At 45.0% G+C, this 15,411-nt stretch overlaps 2 protein-coding genes across 2 annotated transcripts; both read right to left on the reverse strand.

Moving 5' to 3' along the window:
* Positions 1-227: 227 nt before the first annotated feature.
* On the reverse strand, positions 228-7,327 carry LOC139567590 (protein starmaker-like). Its single transcript, XM_071388958.1, has 4 exons — positions 7,072-7,327; positions 890-3,526; positions 646-720; positions 228-423 (listed from the first exon to the last, which is right to left on the reverse strand). Exons 1-3 carry the CDS (start codon positions 7,132-7,134, stop codon positions 664-666), a joined length of 2,757 nt encoding a protein of 918 aa, XP_071245059.1. The 5' UTR covers positions 7,135-7,327; the 3' UTR covers positions 228-423; positions 646-663.
* A 357-nt stretch (positions 7,328-7,684) lies between these two features.
* On the reverse strand, positions 7,685-15,411 carry LOC139567618 (secernin-2-like). Its single transcript, XM_071388988.1, has 9 exons — positions 15,299-15,411; positions 14,295-14,463; positions 13,555-13,736; positions 12,133-12,332; positions 11,308-11,523; positions 10,796-10,961; positions 10,151-10,331; positions 9,701-9,860; positions 7,685-9,600 (listed from the first exon to the last, which is right to left on the reverse strand). Exons 2-8 carry the CDS (start codon positions 14,460-14,462, stop codon positions 9,705-9,707), a joined length of 1,269 nt encoding a protein of 422 aa, XP_071245089.1. The 5' UTR covers position 14,463; positions 15,299-15,411; the 3' UTR covers positions 7,685-9,600; positions 9,701-9,704.

The following is a 15,411-nucleotide window of genomic DNA, read 5'->3' on the forward strand; positions in this document are numbered from 1 at the left end:
AGAAAAATAAATAAAATAACTCTTTATTTGTATATATACACAGTGAAAGAGGATCCACAGAAATGGGTTAAGAGTTTTTCCTGACCAAATGACCAGCCTAGGAAAATCTCCGTGCCCTAATTAAAGCTAAAAGCCTATATAGGGAATCATTTTTGCTAGTCAGATCACGTTTTCAAGAAAAGCCCCATACCGTACCCATGCTACTACATATAAATCCAATCTGAACATACACTGAAAAAAAATCTTTAATATGTAGCCTTAAAGGATGTGGCTCAAGGATAACAAATCCTTTGTTAGCATCATTACAAATCAATAAATGGATGATAGGTAAGAATGTAAGCCAACTGATGTCCAAAGGGTCTGGATGGGTCAGCAGCAGGTTCTATTCTAGTGGGAGATGAGCTCATGATGCCAAGTGAAGATCTGCAGAAAAGAGGAAGAGTTGAGACGAATTATATATTATAGAAAAACAGTCATGCTTTCTTGATTTGATAAGAGAATCACTGTATAACTGACCCAAATCAAATATTCCAGGGTCATTAACTTAACAACTCAACTTTACAAATTTCACCAAAGTGGAGTAAACACGCCAGAATACAGATTCTTTGATGAAATAAATGGAGTATTTCTACTGCTTTTACTTACAACAAACTGCCTTTGAGTTTATGTTGGTGTTTGTTGCGGCGATTTCCGCTTCATCTTCAGGTTGAACTCTTCAAGCTGAGAAAGGGTATACACTCGCATGTCAATAAAAATTATGACTGAATGGTGAATAACATCGTTAGTAAAAAGACACAAGCAATAATGACAAAGTGAGAACAGCATAGAAGTAAGCCAAGGTCTATCATACCAATGATAATACTGTACTTCCAGAAGTAATTACACAAACCTTCTTCTTTAGTTTCCCCTTAATCACTTCTTCAGGCATTGTTTTTTTCTCCCCTTCAACATCGCTCTCTGCCTCCGCTTCAGAGAGGGCCCTGGGATACTTTGCAGCCAACTGAGCGGCCACTTTCGCTGCAGCTCTTGCAATCAGTCCATCTCTCTTCCCTTGGAGATCTCGATATATTCTCCTCTTTCTCAGAACCTCTTTCCTGTATTTATTACACCTTTCTTCAAACGCCTGCCTGTTTCTCGTGACTCTTGACCGTCTCATGCGGCGCTTGCTGCCCTTGGGCACCACCGTCTTAACGTAATGCAGACAGCGGGGGGGTGACGGCTCCTTCAGTTGTTGGGCCTTGCTCAAGGAGATGGGGCCTGGGGTCAACACTTTCAGTGCTGGCGTCAGTACAGCCGTGCTTGTGAACTTGAGTTCGCTATCGGGCTGGGTAGATGTGACCTGGGGATTGCTAGCAGGCTGGATGTATGTAAGCTGGCGGGTGCTAGCGGGCTTGGTAGATGTGACCTGGGGGTTGCTAGTGGGCTGAATGTATGCAAGCTGCCGGGTCCCACCAGGCTGGATAGATTTGACCTGGGGGTTGCTAGCTGGCTGAATGTATGTGAGCTGGCGGGTGCTAGCGGGCTTGCTGTTTGGGAGTTGGAGGTTCATGAGCTGGAGCAGGTTGCCAGTGGACTTGGTGTTTAGCTGCTGGAGGGTGCCAGTGGGCTGGTTGTATGGGAGTGGGATATATGCTAACTGGTGGTTACTGGCAGGCTGAGTAGATGAGAGCTGGAGGTTTCTAGAAGCCTGTGTGTATGCGTATGTCTGGCTTAAGGCTGCTGTGCTATTAGAGTAATGTGGTGGGGCGCTGAGGTAGGGTGGATACCCAGGGGGGGGGTATGGGAAGGGAGGCATGGTACCAGGGGGCATGGTAAAAGGGGGCATAATACCAGGAGGCATGGTACCAGGGGGCCTAATACCAGGAGGCATGGTACCAGGGGGCATAATACCAGGAGGCATGGTACCAGGGGGCCTAATACCAGGGGGCATGGTACCAGGGGGCCTAATACCAGGAGGCATGGTACCAGGGGGCCTAATACCAGGGGGCATGGTACCAGGGGGCCTAATACCAGGGGGCATAAGCCCAGGGTGCATAAAGTTAGGGGGCATAAGGCCAGGGGGATAACCCCAACCTGGAGGGAAGGCATTGGCGTAGGGTCTGCTGGTATACAGAGAGAACTGGGTGGTGGAGAAGGTCGCCATCATTGATGCATTAGGAGGGTGAGAAGGGTCCTTGGAGTATGTGTTGAGCTCAGCAGAGCTTTCCTTGGACTTGTCCCTATACCAATCCATGCCGCTTTCTTCGTCCCAGTCGCCATCTCTGTCACAGTCCCTGGTACTACAGCGCCTGTTCCTGTCCCTGTTACTAGAGCGCCTGTCCCTGTCTCTATCCCTGTTACTAGAGCGCCTGTCCCTGTCTCTGTCGCTGCTACTAGAGCGCCTGTCCCTGCTACTAGAGCGCCTGTCCCTGGTACTAGAGCGCCTGTCCCTGGTACTAGAGCGCCTGTCCCTGGTACTAGAGCGCCTGTCCCCGTCTCTGTCCCTGGCACTAGAGCGCCTGTCCCTGTCCCTGGCACTAGAGCGCCTGTCCTCGTCTCTGTCCCTGGCACTAGAGCGCCTGTCCTCGTCTCTGTCCCTGGCACTAGAGCGCCTGTCCTCGTCTCTGTCCCTGGCACTAGAGCGCCTGTCCTCGTCTCTGTCCCTGGCACTAGAGCGCCTGCCCCTGGTACCAGAGTGCCTGTCCCTCTCGCTGTCCCTGGTATCAGAGTGCCTATCTCTCTCGCTGTCCCTGGTATCAGAGTGCCTATCTCTCTCGCTGTCCCTGGTGCTAGAGCGCCTGTCCCTGTTGCTGTCCCTGGTACGAGAGTGTCTGAATCCAGAGTGTCTGTCCCTGGTACCAGAGTGTCTGTCCCTGTCCCTGGTACTAGAGTGCCTGTCCCTGGGACCAGAGTGCCTGTCTCTGGTATTAGAGCGCCTGTCCCTATCTCTCTCAGATTTGTCCCCGTCTCTCTCTCGGTCTCGCTCAGAACTGGCCCAGTCTCTCTCTTGGTCTCTTTCTCCGTTTCTCTTAGATCCGTCCCTCTCCGTGTCCTCGTCTCGTTCTCTGTCCCAGTCTCTAGTTCTAGAGTGCCTGTCTGATGTCAAGGAACTCCTCTCCTGGTCTCTCTTCATCCCGTACAGCCTCTCCTTGGTCCGGTCTGACAGTCGGCCCAACTCCTCCACCCCCAGGTCTAGCCCGATGGACTCCAGCAGGCTCTGGAGCTGGCCGTGTGGGAGATCCGGCCTCCTTTCTCCACGAATGTGTGAGTGACTGTGGTCCTGTGGCAGAGCTCTACTGTGGGGCCCCGAGCAATCCTGAGAGCTCTGAGCTGGGGCCCCCTTATACTCACTCCTGTAGGTAGTCTTGGGATGGCCCTCCTGCATAGGGGGTAACTCATTCACGTTGTTGACAATCTTTGAGAGCTTGGTGATGTCCACCCCTTTGTTGAGGACATTAAGGAAGCGCTGGAAGCCTGTGGCTGCTGTGTCCTGCTCCTGTGTCCTGAATGAGTAAATGGTGGATTCGTGTTGTTTATCCTCAGGGTCCTAACAGGAGACATGAGAGAATATCAATGGATAACCATCCACTAAGACAGCTGCTTGCTCTATACCTTAAAAATTGATGAAGGTTGACAAGATTCATACCAGTTATATGGTCAAGTGCTGCAAAGACAGACATAGGCAAAGTACAGTTGGCCCAGAACAGAGTAGCATGTCTGGCCCTTAAATGTACACGGAGGGCTAACATCCACAACAGTATGTCAGTCTCTCCTGGCTCAAAGTAGTCCATCTATTTTCTCTAGTTTAATCATCATTTTGACAGTAACACTCAAAAACGTAATTCATATTAACGTTTTTAATTTCCATATGTAAGCTTAAGTGTTTGTTTCTTGGGCTTTTTTTTTTTTCTTCGAACGAAAAAGTGCCTCAGGCCTTGAAGAAAATGTAAAAAAACAATCACTGATTGAGGGGATATCGGTGAACAAATGCCGTGGTCAAGGCTATGACGGCGCCGGTGTAATGAGTGGAGCTTACTCGTGTGTTCAAATGCGCATATCAGACCGAGAACCTAATGCTTCGAAGTTAGTTCTTTATGAATTTTAGTTTAGAAAACGATCTCTCCGCAGAAGCGACTGTTACAGGATTGTAAAAACAGCTTGATTGCCATAGCAACATCCGGGAAATTGGTCAGAAGTGAGTTGTGCTTCAAATACAGCAGTTCTGCAACACCTTTAATTCTGCCTCTCATTCTCCTTAATTGCCGGCTTCAACACGTTACGGAAAGAAATTAACATATAGGAAGCTCTAGGGACATGTCGTCTGGATACTGGACAGACAATACATTTGCAGATGCAAACACAGATTATCATATTTGGCGGACAACCGTTCTTGAGGCTTGAACAAAAAAAGCGGTTTGCGATTTCGTTCATACTGGTGAACCGGTGTTTGAGTTGTGTGGTTGCAAATATGAACAGTCCCTTATCTCAGGTATATCTTGGCATGTATTATTCAAGAATACGTTTACATTTTGTGCAGCGCAATGGACATAGGCCTATAATGCACCATGTCTCAGGAAAGACTGTCTGGGTTGGCAATACTCCTTTTAGAAAACAGTCGGTCCGCAACCTGGATCTACAGGCCGCGGTGAAAAGATTTGCACACAAAAAAAATGAGGACTTCAGGAGACTCTCTCAAGTTAGATTTAATTTACCTTGAATATTGCAGCCCATTTGTGTAGGCTATTAGCCAGTCAAAACCCGCTGAGTTCAACAATAGATAGTGGCTGATTTTACCCTCAAGCCAAGTACTTTTTTCCAGTTTATTTTATTTTAACTAGGCAAGTCAGTTAAGAACAAAATCGTATTTACAATGACGGCCTACCCCGGCCAAACCCTCCCTTAACCTGGACAATGCTGGGCCAATTGTGCGCCACCCTATGGGACTCCCGATCACTGCCGGTTGTGATACAGCCCGAGATCAAACCAGGGTCTGTTGTTTCGCCTCTAGCACTGAGATGCAGTGCCTTAGACCACTGCGCCACTCGGGAGAAAACTTGTTAGGCTATTTGATGTGTAATTTTGATAAAAAGCCGCTAAATACAGTACATAGCTATAGAATGTACATTGAAATAATGAAACAATCCCTAGTAAACTAGTGTTTTGAGGGTGGACTGACTATTAGTTGGCATTAATAGACTGGTTTTACTCACAGCAACTTTCTATCCAAGCTAGGAGCTAGCACGAGGACGGCTCATGTCATGCAGCCTATACAGGACAGTTGTATATTATAAAAATCCATTGGTAGCTGATTAGTATGCTGTTGCGCACAAACATTATTTTACCATCTGCAATGTTTGAATTTCCAACTTTAATTACTGAACAAGTAATTACATTATTGCCACCTGTCAGCAGTCTAAAAATGGCAACATTGCGACAACATGTATAGCTTCGTGAAATGTTAGGCCTAATATGAGAAAATGACTACCAAATAGGCCTACCAATAAACATTTATCCATTTGCCACAGCAAAGCTATAGATGCCCTCGCAATTTCAGCACCATGGACAGCCATCGGTTTATTTTACACCGGTGGTATGACGTTTTATTTTTGTGTTCCCCAGGGAGAGTAACTGCTGCCTTGACAACAGCTAACGGGGCGCCTAATAAAATAAAATACTAAACGGGGGTTTGTAGCTATAGAATGTAGACTGAATAATGAAACAATCCCTAGTAAACTAGTGTTTTGAAGGGGAACTGACTGTATTAGTTGGCATTAATAGACTGGTATACAACAACTTTCTATCCAAGCTAGGAGAGAGCCCTAGGACGGTTCATGTCATGCAGGTTCAGGTAGCCTATACAGGACAGTTGTATATTATTATAAAAAAAAAAAAATGGTAGCTGATTAGTATGCTGTTGCATAAAAACATTATTTTACAATCTGTAATGTTTGAATTTCCAACTTGAATTACATTATTGCCACCAGTCAGCAGTCTAAAAATGGCAGCATTGCGACAACATGTATAGCTTCGTGAAATGTTAGGCTTAATATGAGAAAATGACTACCAAATAGGCCTACCAATAAACATTTATCCATTTGCCACAGCAAAGCTATAGATGCCCTCGCAATTTCAGCACCATGGACAGCCATCGGTTTATTTTAAGGGGGGATGGGGGGGGGGGGGGGGGGGGTCAAAGAAACGGCGTTACACCGGTGGTATTGAAAGTACCAAACTATCTGTTCAATAAGTTAACACACAGCTCAGACACCCATACATATCCCACAAGACATGCTAGTATGCTACCAGGGTTCTCTCTCCCAAAATGTAATGTAGTAGTGGAGCAATGTAAATTTGTATGTACAATTGTGATGTAGTGGTGCGAATGTGGATTTGTATGATGCACAATGTTTTGCATGACGTGATGTTTTATTTCTGCGTTCCCCAGGAAGAGTAGCTGCTGCCTTGACAACAGCTAACGGGGCGCCTAATAAAATAAAATACTAACCTTGGGTTTGTAGTAGTAGATGTAGAAAATAGTAAGTGAGAGAGTTAGCTGTGTGTGAGTTTTATGTGTCGGGAAATACATGGAGGAAACTCATACCTACACTCTGTTCTCTGTTCTGTATGTCGACTGCCAGCGCATGGAACAGAAGAATCCACTTGGCAAACCACACTATTTTCCTAACTTGCAAAATGTACAATATATGCATCTTCAAAATAAAACCTGAAGTTTGGTAATTGAGAGAATTGGTAAGGAATGCTTGGATGTGGATGTGCATGCGGTAGGTCAGACACAGTTTAGTTGGTTGTCATACCCGTTACATTGAATTAAACTTGTAAAAACATTATATAAAAAAAAAAAAATCCAGTCCACATATTTTAGAAGCAGATCAGAGTTTCCTAGCAACTAGCTAGTTTACGTCAGATTAGCTAACGTTAGCTAATGTCATTTTCAGAGCAGGCTGGCTATGTAAACATAAGTACGCCAGTCAGGATGGACCGGCAAATGAATTAAATCACCAAATGTAAATAGTCACATAGCAAATACTTCTGGAAATGCATGTGAAAGAACTGACAAAAATTATTATTTACCTTCTCGTTTTTCCTCCTGGTAGCATCTCGCAGGTCTTCATCATATGTTGTGTGTCGTCTCATTCTGGATTTTGAGGGTTAAAAAAATTTGATCGCCCTGCAACTGAGCTCTTTGACTTGAAAACAAAATTGTAGTATTATAGTAGAAATAAAAAGGTTTATAAACTGTGGTTTCACAGTTAGTTAGCTTTCCCAGTCATACCTCTCCAGCAGGGTTGGGAGAAAGCGGATGTTTCCGGTTTTCACGGATACAGTATTTTCAGCCTAACTTCCGTTTCCACTGAAAAACAGATGTGGAGACTCGTGTCTTCAATCTTTGAGGACATGTATTTCCATTGTTAGAGCGATCACTTAAAGATCTTGTCAATATAATAGACAATCTTTGGTTAGGTGACTTCTGAAGCTGTGAGCTAGGATATTTTATAGGATTGGAAGTGCAACACTTCCACCAACAGCACGGAGTTAGAATTTCCCAAACTTGAACAAAACTGTACATTTATTGAATTCTTTACTTAACTTTACTAAATACGTCAGTACATACTGAATTACTGAATTGAATACCGCAAGTGTTTGTTTTAAACTACAGTGTTAATAAATACAGGACACATCAGCAGACAGAGCTAAAATTTTATTAGTTAATTATCATGGGGCAGTCAGTCAACTAACCCCCATTCACTTGTAACAATGAATAGCACATTTTACAAATAGTGTACTTACAGTAGGTGTTTTAATGTGAAACAGATCTACACATAGTCACATACATACAGTACCAGTAAAGTTTGGAACACCTACTCATTCAAGGGTTTTTCTTTATTTTCACTATTTTCCACATTGTAGAATAATAGTGAAGACATCAAAACTATGAAATAACACATATGGAATCATGTAGTTACCAAAAAAAGTGTTAAACAAATCTCAATATATTTTATATTTGAGATTCTTCAAAGTAGCCACCCTTTGCCTTGATGACAGCTTTGCACACTCTTGGCATTCTCTCAACCAGCTTCATGAGGTAGTCACCTGGAATGTATTTCAATTAACAGGTGTTCCTTGTTAAATGTTAACTTATAGAATTTCTTTCCTTCTTAATGCATTTGAGCCAATCGGTTGTGTTGTGACAAAGTAGGGGTGGTATACAGAAGATAGCCCTATTTGGTAAAAGACCCAAGTCCATATTATGGCAAGAACAGCTCAAATAAGCAAAGAGAAAATGACAGTCCATCATTACTGGTCAGTCCACCCAGAAACATTTCAAGAACTTTGAAAGTTTCTTCAAGTGCAGTCTCAAAAACCTTCAAGCGCTATGATGCAACTGGCTCTCATGAGGACCGCCACAGGAAAGGAATACCCACAGTTACCTCTGCTGCAGAGGATAAGTTCATTAGAGTTAATTGCACCTCAGATTGCAGACCAAATAAAAGCTTCAGAGTTCAAGTAAGACACATCTCAACATCGCCTGTTCAGAGGAGACTGCGTGAATCAGGCCTTCATGGTCAAATTGCTGCAAAGAAACCAGTGGAAATCTGTCATTTGGTCTAATGAGTCCAAATGTGAGATTTTTGGTTCCACCCGCTGTGTCTTTGTGAGAAGCAGAGTAGGTGAACGGATGATCTCCGCATGTGTGGTTCTCACCGTGTAGCATGGGGGAGGTGGTGTGATGGTGTGGGGGTTCTTTGCTGGTGACACTGTCAGTGATTTATTTAGAATTGAAGGCACACTTAACCAGCATGGCTACCACAGCATTCTGCAGCGATACGCCATCCCATCTTGTTTGCGCTTAGTGGGACTATCATTTGTTTTTCAACAGGACAATGACCCAACACACCTCCAGGCTGTGTAAGGGCTATTTTACCAATAAGGAGAGTGATGGAGTGCTGCATTAGATGACCTGGCCTCCACAATCACCCGACCTCAACCCAATTGAGATGGTTTGGGATGAGTTGGAGTGCAGAGTGAAGGAAAAGCAGCCAACAAGGGCTCAGCATATGTGGGAACTCCTTCAAGACTGTTGGAAAAGCATTCCAGGTGAAGCTGGTTGAGAGAATGCCAGGAGTGTGCAAAGCTGTCATCAAGGCAAAGGCTGGCTACTTTGAAGAATATCAAATATAAAATATATTTTGATTTGTTTAACACTTTGTTGGTTACTACATGATTCCATGTGTGTTATTTCATAGTTTTGACGTCTTCACTACTATTCTACAATGTAGAAAATAGTAAAATAAGAAAAACCCTTGAATGAGTAGGTGTGTCCAAACTTTTGACTGGTAATGTACACTCCTGTAGTGGTCTATCACATACTCACTAATGTGGGGCGAGCATTGCTCCCTAAAGTGATACAAATGATAATGTTGCTCCAATCCCATGGAACGTTAAGACATTTATATTCTGTGTTAATGATGGATGGAATGGCATCAGGGAGTTCGTATGCGTGAGACTGGTGGGAGCCAATCTAACAGGAGCACAGGATGTAACAGTCCCAGGGCCATCTCCTGCCGATCTGCAAGCACTAGCAATCTCCACATGAGGGCGCTGTAACAGAGAGAAATTGGAGGCAGCATTGGCGTAATGAGAAGGTCACTGTATTTCACACACACACACACACACACACACACACACACACACACCTTACCTCCTCACTGGTAGAACTTCAGCTCCGTGTCCACACAGTCAAAGAACAGGTCCCCCAGTTCCTCATCTGCTGGTATTTCTCCACTGAGCAGGGCTGATATGTCCGTCAGACACTGGCCCTCCAACATCCTCAATGTCTCCGTCAGAGCATTCCCTGCGTCCTGAGGGACAGAAACACACACAGACACACGCAAAAATACACACATGAATGCCCCCCCACACACAAGCACGTGCACAAGCAGAGAAGACCTGACAAACAGCAATTTGTGAAGTTTATAGGGAATTATAAAAAGTTCAAAGTCGGTGATGTACGTAACACAATATCCATCAGTCCATACCCACACTCATCAATGTAAAAAAAAATAAAAAGATATATTTAAAAAAAATACTCTATGAAAGTGTAGCCTATTACATTCGACCCATATTTCATTCTAACCCCTTCTACACGTACCGGGTTGGTCTCCATAGTCTGCAGGGCCCCCTCATGGGCCTTGTACAGGTCGTGCCTGCGGTCCACTTGGCTCTGGAAGCGCGGCTGCTTCCTGACCGGGTCGTCTGGGCCGTACTGTGGGGAGATCACCCTCGACACTGGGGTCACAGACTCAGAGAAGATAAAAGGCTTGAAAACAGACCTGGCAGGACGGAGGACAGTCCCGTAGGAGGAGGAGGGGAGGGGGTAAGGACCAAATGAAACACACAGACACAGAGAAACTCCTATCAAGAATCAGTTTTGCCAAAGGGGGAAATGATGAAGATGAAAAAGAGCGATACAGAGATAAATGGCAAAGAGCGTATCTGAGTCTGAATCTTAAGAAGCACTTCTAGATAGCCTGAGGGGTTCCTGGGACTGGTTCCAAACCAATCCCTTGCCACTTCTCCTACACCCTTGTTGAGTCCCTCTTGCCAATCTGAAAGAACTGGAAAGGTATCAGCAAAATAGTAACATTACCACATAGCTCTCTGGTAAGCTAGGAGGAGTTTCCTAAACATTTCTCACACACTTATCCAGCTCATTTAGATTAAACACAAGGAGTAGACAACAATGGGGTTCGGGTCAGAGTGATTAGTTAGGGACCAGGCCGGTGAGGTGACGCACCTGGAGGGGTCGGGGGTGGCAGTGAGGAAGTGGATGCACGGCAGGCTGGGGTCGCGGGGCAGGATGGACACCATGCTGCCAGTGGTGCGGAACCCCCCAGAGTCCATGCAGATCCCACTGGGCTTGTCCCTCAGGATGGACATCATCACCTCGGCCGTCACAGAACCTGGGGAACCCAGAAAATGTATCAGCTGAGTAGGTTATTAGTCATCTATTTTTATGGGAAAGCCGACCGGAGAGGAAATGGCAGGAGACATTAAATGGCAGGAGACAGGAAATGGCAGGAGACAGGAAATTACATAGCTAGTTACATGTAACGTACTTTCTATGGTAAGAGGGGATACCAGGCCTTTATTACATGTAATAAAAATAGCTGTATAAGCAATACGACAACCGAACCACCCATGTATAGTGTTGTTAATAGAGTCTGCTTTAACATCATTTCGGGAGTTTTTACAGTTATAAGAAATTGAATTAGATTAGAAAAGAATAGAAAGAATAGTCTCCCTCACCATCATGCTGTTGGAGGAGCTGTGTGCCCCCACTGTAGCGCTTCTTGGCCAGTTCCATCCTGGCGGGGGGGTTTTCAGACTTGAACGCCTCGTTGAAGCAGAACTCTCCCTCGCCGCTCCACCAACCCTGGGCCTGGGCCACACTCCGCAGCTCTGGGTGCTCAGCCGAGATATCCGTCCCGATGGTCAGCGCATTGGAGATGTTCTTCACCCCCTCTGTGGGAAGCAAAGACAGGTGGGGGGTGCATGGTTGTATGCTGCTGGTAGAAGTTGCTCAGATATGCACAGATATACACAGCTTACCCTCCCACTATCCTAACCATAAGGGTAAAACCACAAAAATAATCTCCTGTGGGCAGATTTTTCTTGTAGACTGAAGAATCTGCAGAGACTGAATGGGATGTATGAGATAAGGAGCAGCATTAGTTCCGGTTTTGCGGTTTTCGTCACTGGTTATTTGCACATATCATGATTGGGTGAAGGCAGTGCTAAAACTGCTTTGGTTCTAGGGGGGGGGGGGGGGGGGGTTTGGCTGAGAGATTTCTTTATGCGAGTGTGGAGACTTCATATTTGCCACTCTCAATTTCTAACACGGACTGTGTGAACAAAGAAATGAATCACTCAGCTGACCAAGTTACGTGAGATTTGACTTCCTAACAGAGATTACCCCAAAACTAAACTCTGATTCAAAACGTATGTCCACACTACAGCTCCAGTGATGTTAGAGCAATTTTCTCACCATGTAACTTCCTGTGCCACCCTCAGTTTCCCCCCCCAAAGTCCATTCACACTACAGCTCCCACGGTGTTACAACAGTTTCCTCACCTGTGACTTTCTGTGCCACCCAGAGCTTGCCGGCAGTCTCCAGGACCCAGGCCTCGTTGCGGTCCACCAGGAGGAAGGAGTTGTGGTAGCTGAAGGGCGCCGGGTCCTCCCTGCATGGCCCCCCCTGGCCGTGCTGCTCCAGCAGACCAGTGATCACACTCACCGCCCCCCAGGCACTGTCCGCACGCTCAAGCCCCAAGCTGTCAAGCAATAGAATAGAGTAGTAGTAGAGTAGAGTAGAGCAGTAGAGTAGAGCAGTAGAGTAGAGTGGAGTAGAGTAGAATAAAGTAGAGTAGAGTAGAATAGAGTAGAATACCGGTAGAATAGAACAGTGTTTCCCAACCCTGGTCCTCGAGTACCCCCAACAGTACACATGTTTTGTTGTAGCTCTTGACAAACACACCTCATTCAGCTCATTGAGGGCTTGATGATTAGTTGACAAGTTGAATCAGGTGTGCTTGTCCAGGGTTACAATAAAAATGTGTACTGTTGGTGGTACTCGAGGACCAGGGTTGGGAAACTGGAATAGAATAGTGGTAGAATAGAATAGATCATGAGTAGAATAGAATCAAATAGTACATTCTGTCTTATATTATTCCACGGACACCACACATACACGCAGCTGCGAGGCTGGTAGCAGCATAGGGTCAGCCACAGAGCAGCATAGGGTCAGCCACAGAGCAGCATAGGGTCAGCCACAGAGCAGCAACCCCTGGAGTAGGTTAGTCCTGCTGCTGCTATATCACTGCAGTCAGTGGTACAACAGGACCAACCTGCGGCTGCCATTGCCAACTGCTAACTGTTAAAATGATTTGTTCAGCGTTACACTTCAATACGCTCCATGGTGCGTGCGGGTTATAAAATCCTTTAAATGTTATGCTTATGACAATGTAAAGGCAGCTTTATGACATAAGTGAAAACACACTTGGGCCAGATTCAATCAAAACTTCTATAGAAATGTTTCGGCAGTAGGGCCTATCTTTGTTTACACGACTAGTCCCTACGCACACATGTAAGTATTAACCTGTGATGAAGGAAATCTACCTAGTACATTTACAGTAGCCCGTCTGCTACTGCATAGCCCTATATTGCTTTTCTGTCTACGGGCTGACTAAGTATATCTACTTTTCAACAAATTTACCAATTACATCAATGCATTGATTATTCACACCAAACTTTGAGTGATGTGATTCTGAAGTTAGTAAATTGATTCTCAAAGGGTAGTGCTACCCTATCATTCCTGGTCCTGGGATCCAATGTTGTCTGAAATAGCCCGGCAAGTCAGACCGCTCGGTCAGGAACCTGGAACCTGACCAAACAGCCAGCCAGCCCAGCCAGCTCGTCTCTCTATCTTTCGGATTCACTTGGCCCCCAAAACAACACTACTGTTTGGTATGCTGGCCTACGGTTAGCCGGGCTTACCGGACCAGGTCCATTCCTAGCAGGGCTTCCCCTGGATCGATAGCTTCGCGGGTCCACACAGCCTCGTTCCCGATGCAGACCCCCTTGTCGTTGGCCCCCATCTCGGCCCCCCACAGCCAGGAAGGCCGGCTGAGGACCACAGCATGGGTGTGTTCTGCTTGGGGGATCTGAATGTACGTGCACTGCAGGAGGAGAGATGGAGATTTACATTGTTGTTCAATTCTCTTTTTTAAAATTGTAACATCAAATCTACTGGCAAACCATACCAACACATACTCAGCCAATACCTTAAGCCTGTCGTATAAACCGTTGATAACATAAAGGCGTGAAAATACATATAAATGATAGTCTATCATTCAAACTTTAAACTTTGAGAATAGTAAATTAGAAAATGTTGATTGTGTATACCTAGGTGGGGTATTTTAGAGGTTTGATAACCCTTCTCCGTTATATTGCCAAGACTGACTGCTCACCAGTGAAAACAACTCTAATCCAATTAGTGATGTTTGTCACAGAGCAAAACACCTGTTGTGACCATTTTTAACATAACTCTGACTACAGGCCTACATACAATGTTCAGAGGGCAGATGGTTAAAGAACTCAAATCCATGCTTCATCCAGGTTTAATCTCATTGAGATCAAATCTCTTTTTCAAGAGAGCCCCGATCCAAGATGGCAGCAGGCTTGTAATTTGCAGCAGGGTCAAGCTATGGGGAGAAGTGAAGCTAGGCCTAGCTTACCTCCAGCATGGTCCCAGATGGGTGACTGGTTGCCGGGTAGTAAAGAACCTCCTGGACCTCATCTCTAGGACGGTCTGAGTTCTTCCCAAAAATCACGTGATCATCTTGCGAGCCAGGGGGCAAGGACACAAAGCAGTCACACGAGAGGGGTGGCTCAGGCTCTGCCATTCTGCATGAACAAGAGGACAAACAAACACCATAAATATATTACCAGGAAATAAACTGCTATCATATCGGAGGCCAGGAGTTTTTCCTGGTCAGATCAAATTATCAGGAAAAAGTCCTAGCCTTAGTCATACATTGGTAAAATCAGGAATACTCATAGTTATGTTGGTCAATAAATTGTAGAAGTGTTTAAGCAAACTCAATAATATACACATACCGTGTACCACTGTCACTATTCACTATCAATTAGTCATGTTTTTACAGTTTTTCCATTTAATTTCCCACTCTTGACTATTGTAAATAGCCTAAGAAACCTATAGAATGGGCACACGTGACAAAAGGCATCCATCCCTGTAAAGATACAGTATCTTTAGGGAAGTCTCAGGTATAATATGTTATTCCTGTCAACTAGTGCATTGCCCATCCGTTCTCAAACAGAGCGATAAGGAGGCAGTCTTGTGCACTGCACTTCTCGGTAATCTTTACAAATCCGAATGGTCCTTGCCGTCTCCTTCTTACCAACATGGCTATTTAGTAACGCTGTCCTATTATAAAATTCGGAAACATTTTAACCAATGTGATCGAAGTCTTGTGGAGACATTATAGCCTAAAATGGGCTTTAGTCAAACATGTATTTAAAATAGGGCCTATATAAACGGTAACGTTAGCGATGTGCCCTTGCTGTCCCTTCCCGGTTTCAGGAGATATCACGCTAAAATGCACAAATAAACGACTGTCATTTCCCTTCAATCCAAGGGTTGGCTGTCATTATAATCTGTTGAGCAATAGGGCTACTGTAGCTACTGATATGTTGCAAATTCCTACAGGAAAATTGTTACCTTTTTAATCGCAAAACCAGACGCGGTAGCAAAGAGAACGCAGGTTGTAGTGGAGCTACCGTACCACGTGATCGTATCCAAAGGTTGTATTTAAAGGTCTAGTCTCGTTGATT

Source organism: Salvelinus alpinus, chromosome 2, assembly GCF_045679555.1.
Source record: "Salvelinus alpinus chromosome 2, SLU_Salpinus.1, whole genome shotgun sequence".
Lineage (NCBI taxonomy): Eukaryota > Metazoa > Chordata > Actinopteri > Salmoniformes > Salmonidae > Salvelinus > Salvelinus alpinus.

Coding starts and splice junctions, on each gene's coding strand:
- LOC139567590 (XM_071388958.1), bottom strand. CDS start 7,134: ATGAGACGACACACAACATATGATGAAGACCTGCGAGATGCTACCAGG. Junction 3,527..7,071: donor CCAGGAGGAAAAACGAGAAG/GTAAATAATAAT, acceptor GTCTCCTGTTAG/GACCCTGAGGATAAACAACA. Junction 721..889: donor AGGGGAAACTAAAGAAGAAG/GTTTGTGTAATT, acceptor ACCCTTTCTCAG/CTTGAAGAGTTCAACCTGAA.
- LOC139567618 (XM_071388988.1), bottom strand. CDS start 14,462: ATGGCAGAGCCTGAGCCACCCCTCTCGTGTGACTGCTTTGTGTCCTTG. Junction 10,962..11,307: donor GCTCCTCCAACAGCATGATG/GTGAGGGAGACT, acceptor TGGGTTCCCCAG/GTTCTGTGACGGCCGAGGTG. Junction 10,332..10,795: donor GCCACCCCCGACCCCTCCAG/GTGCGTCACCTC, acceptor CCGTCCTGCCAG/GTCTGTTTTCAAGCCTTTTA.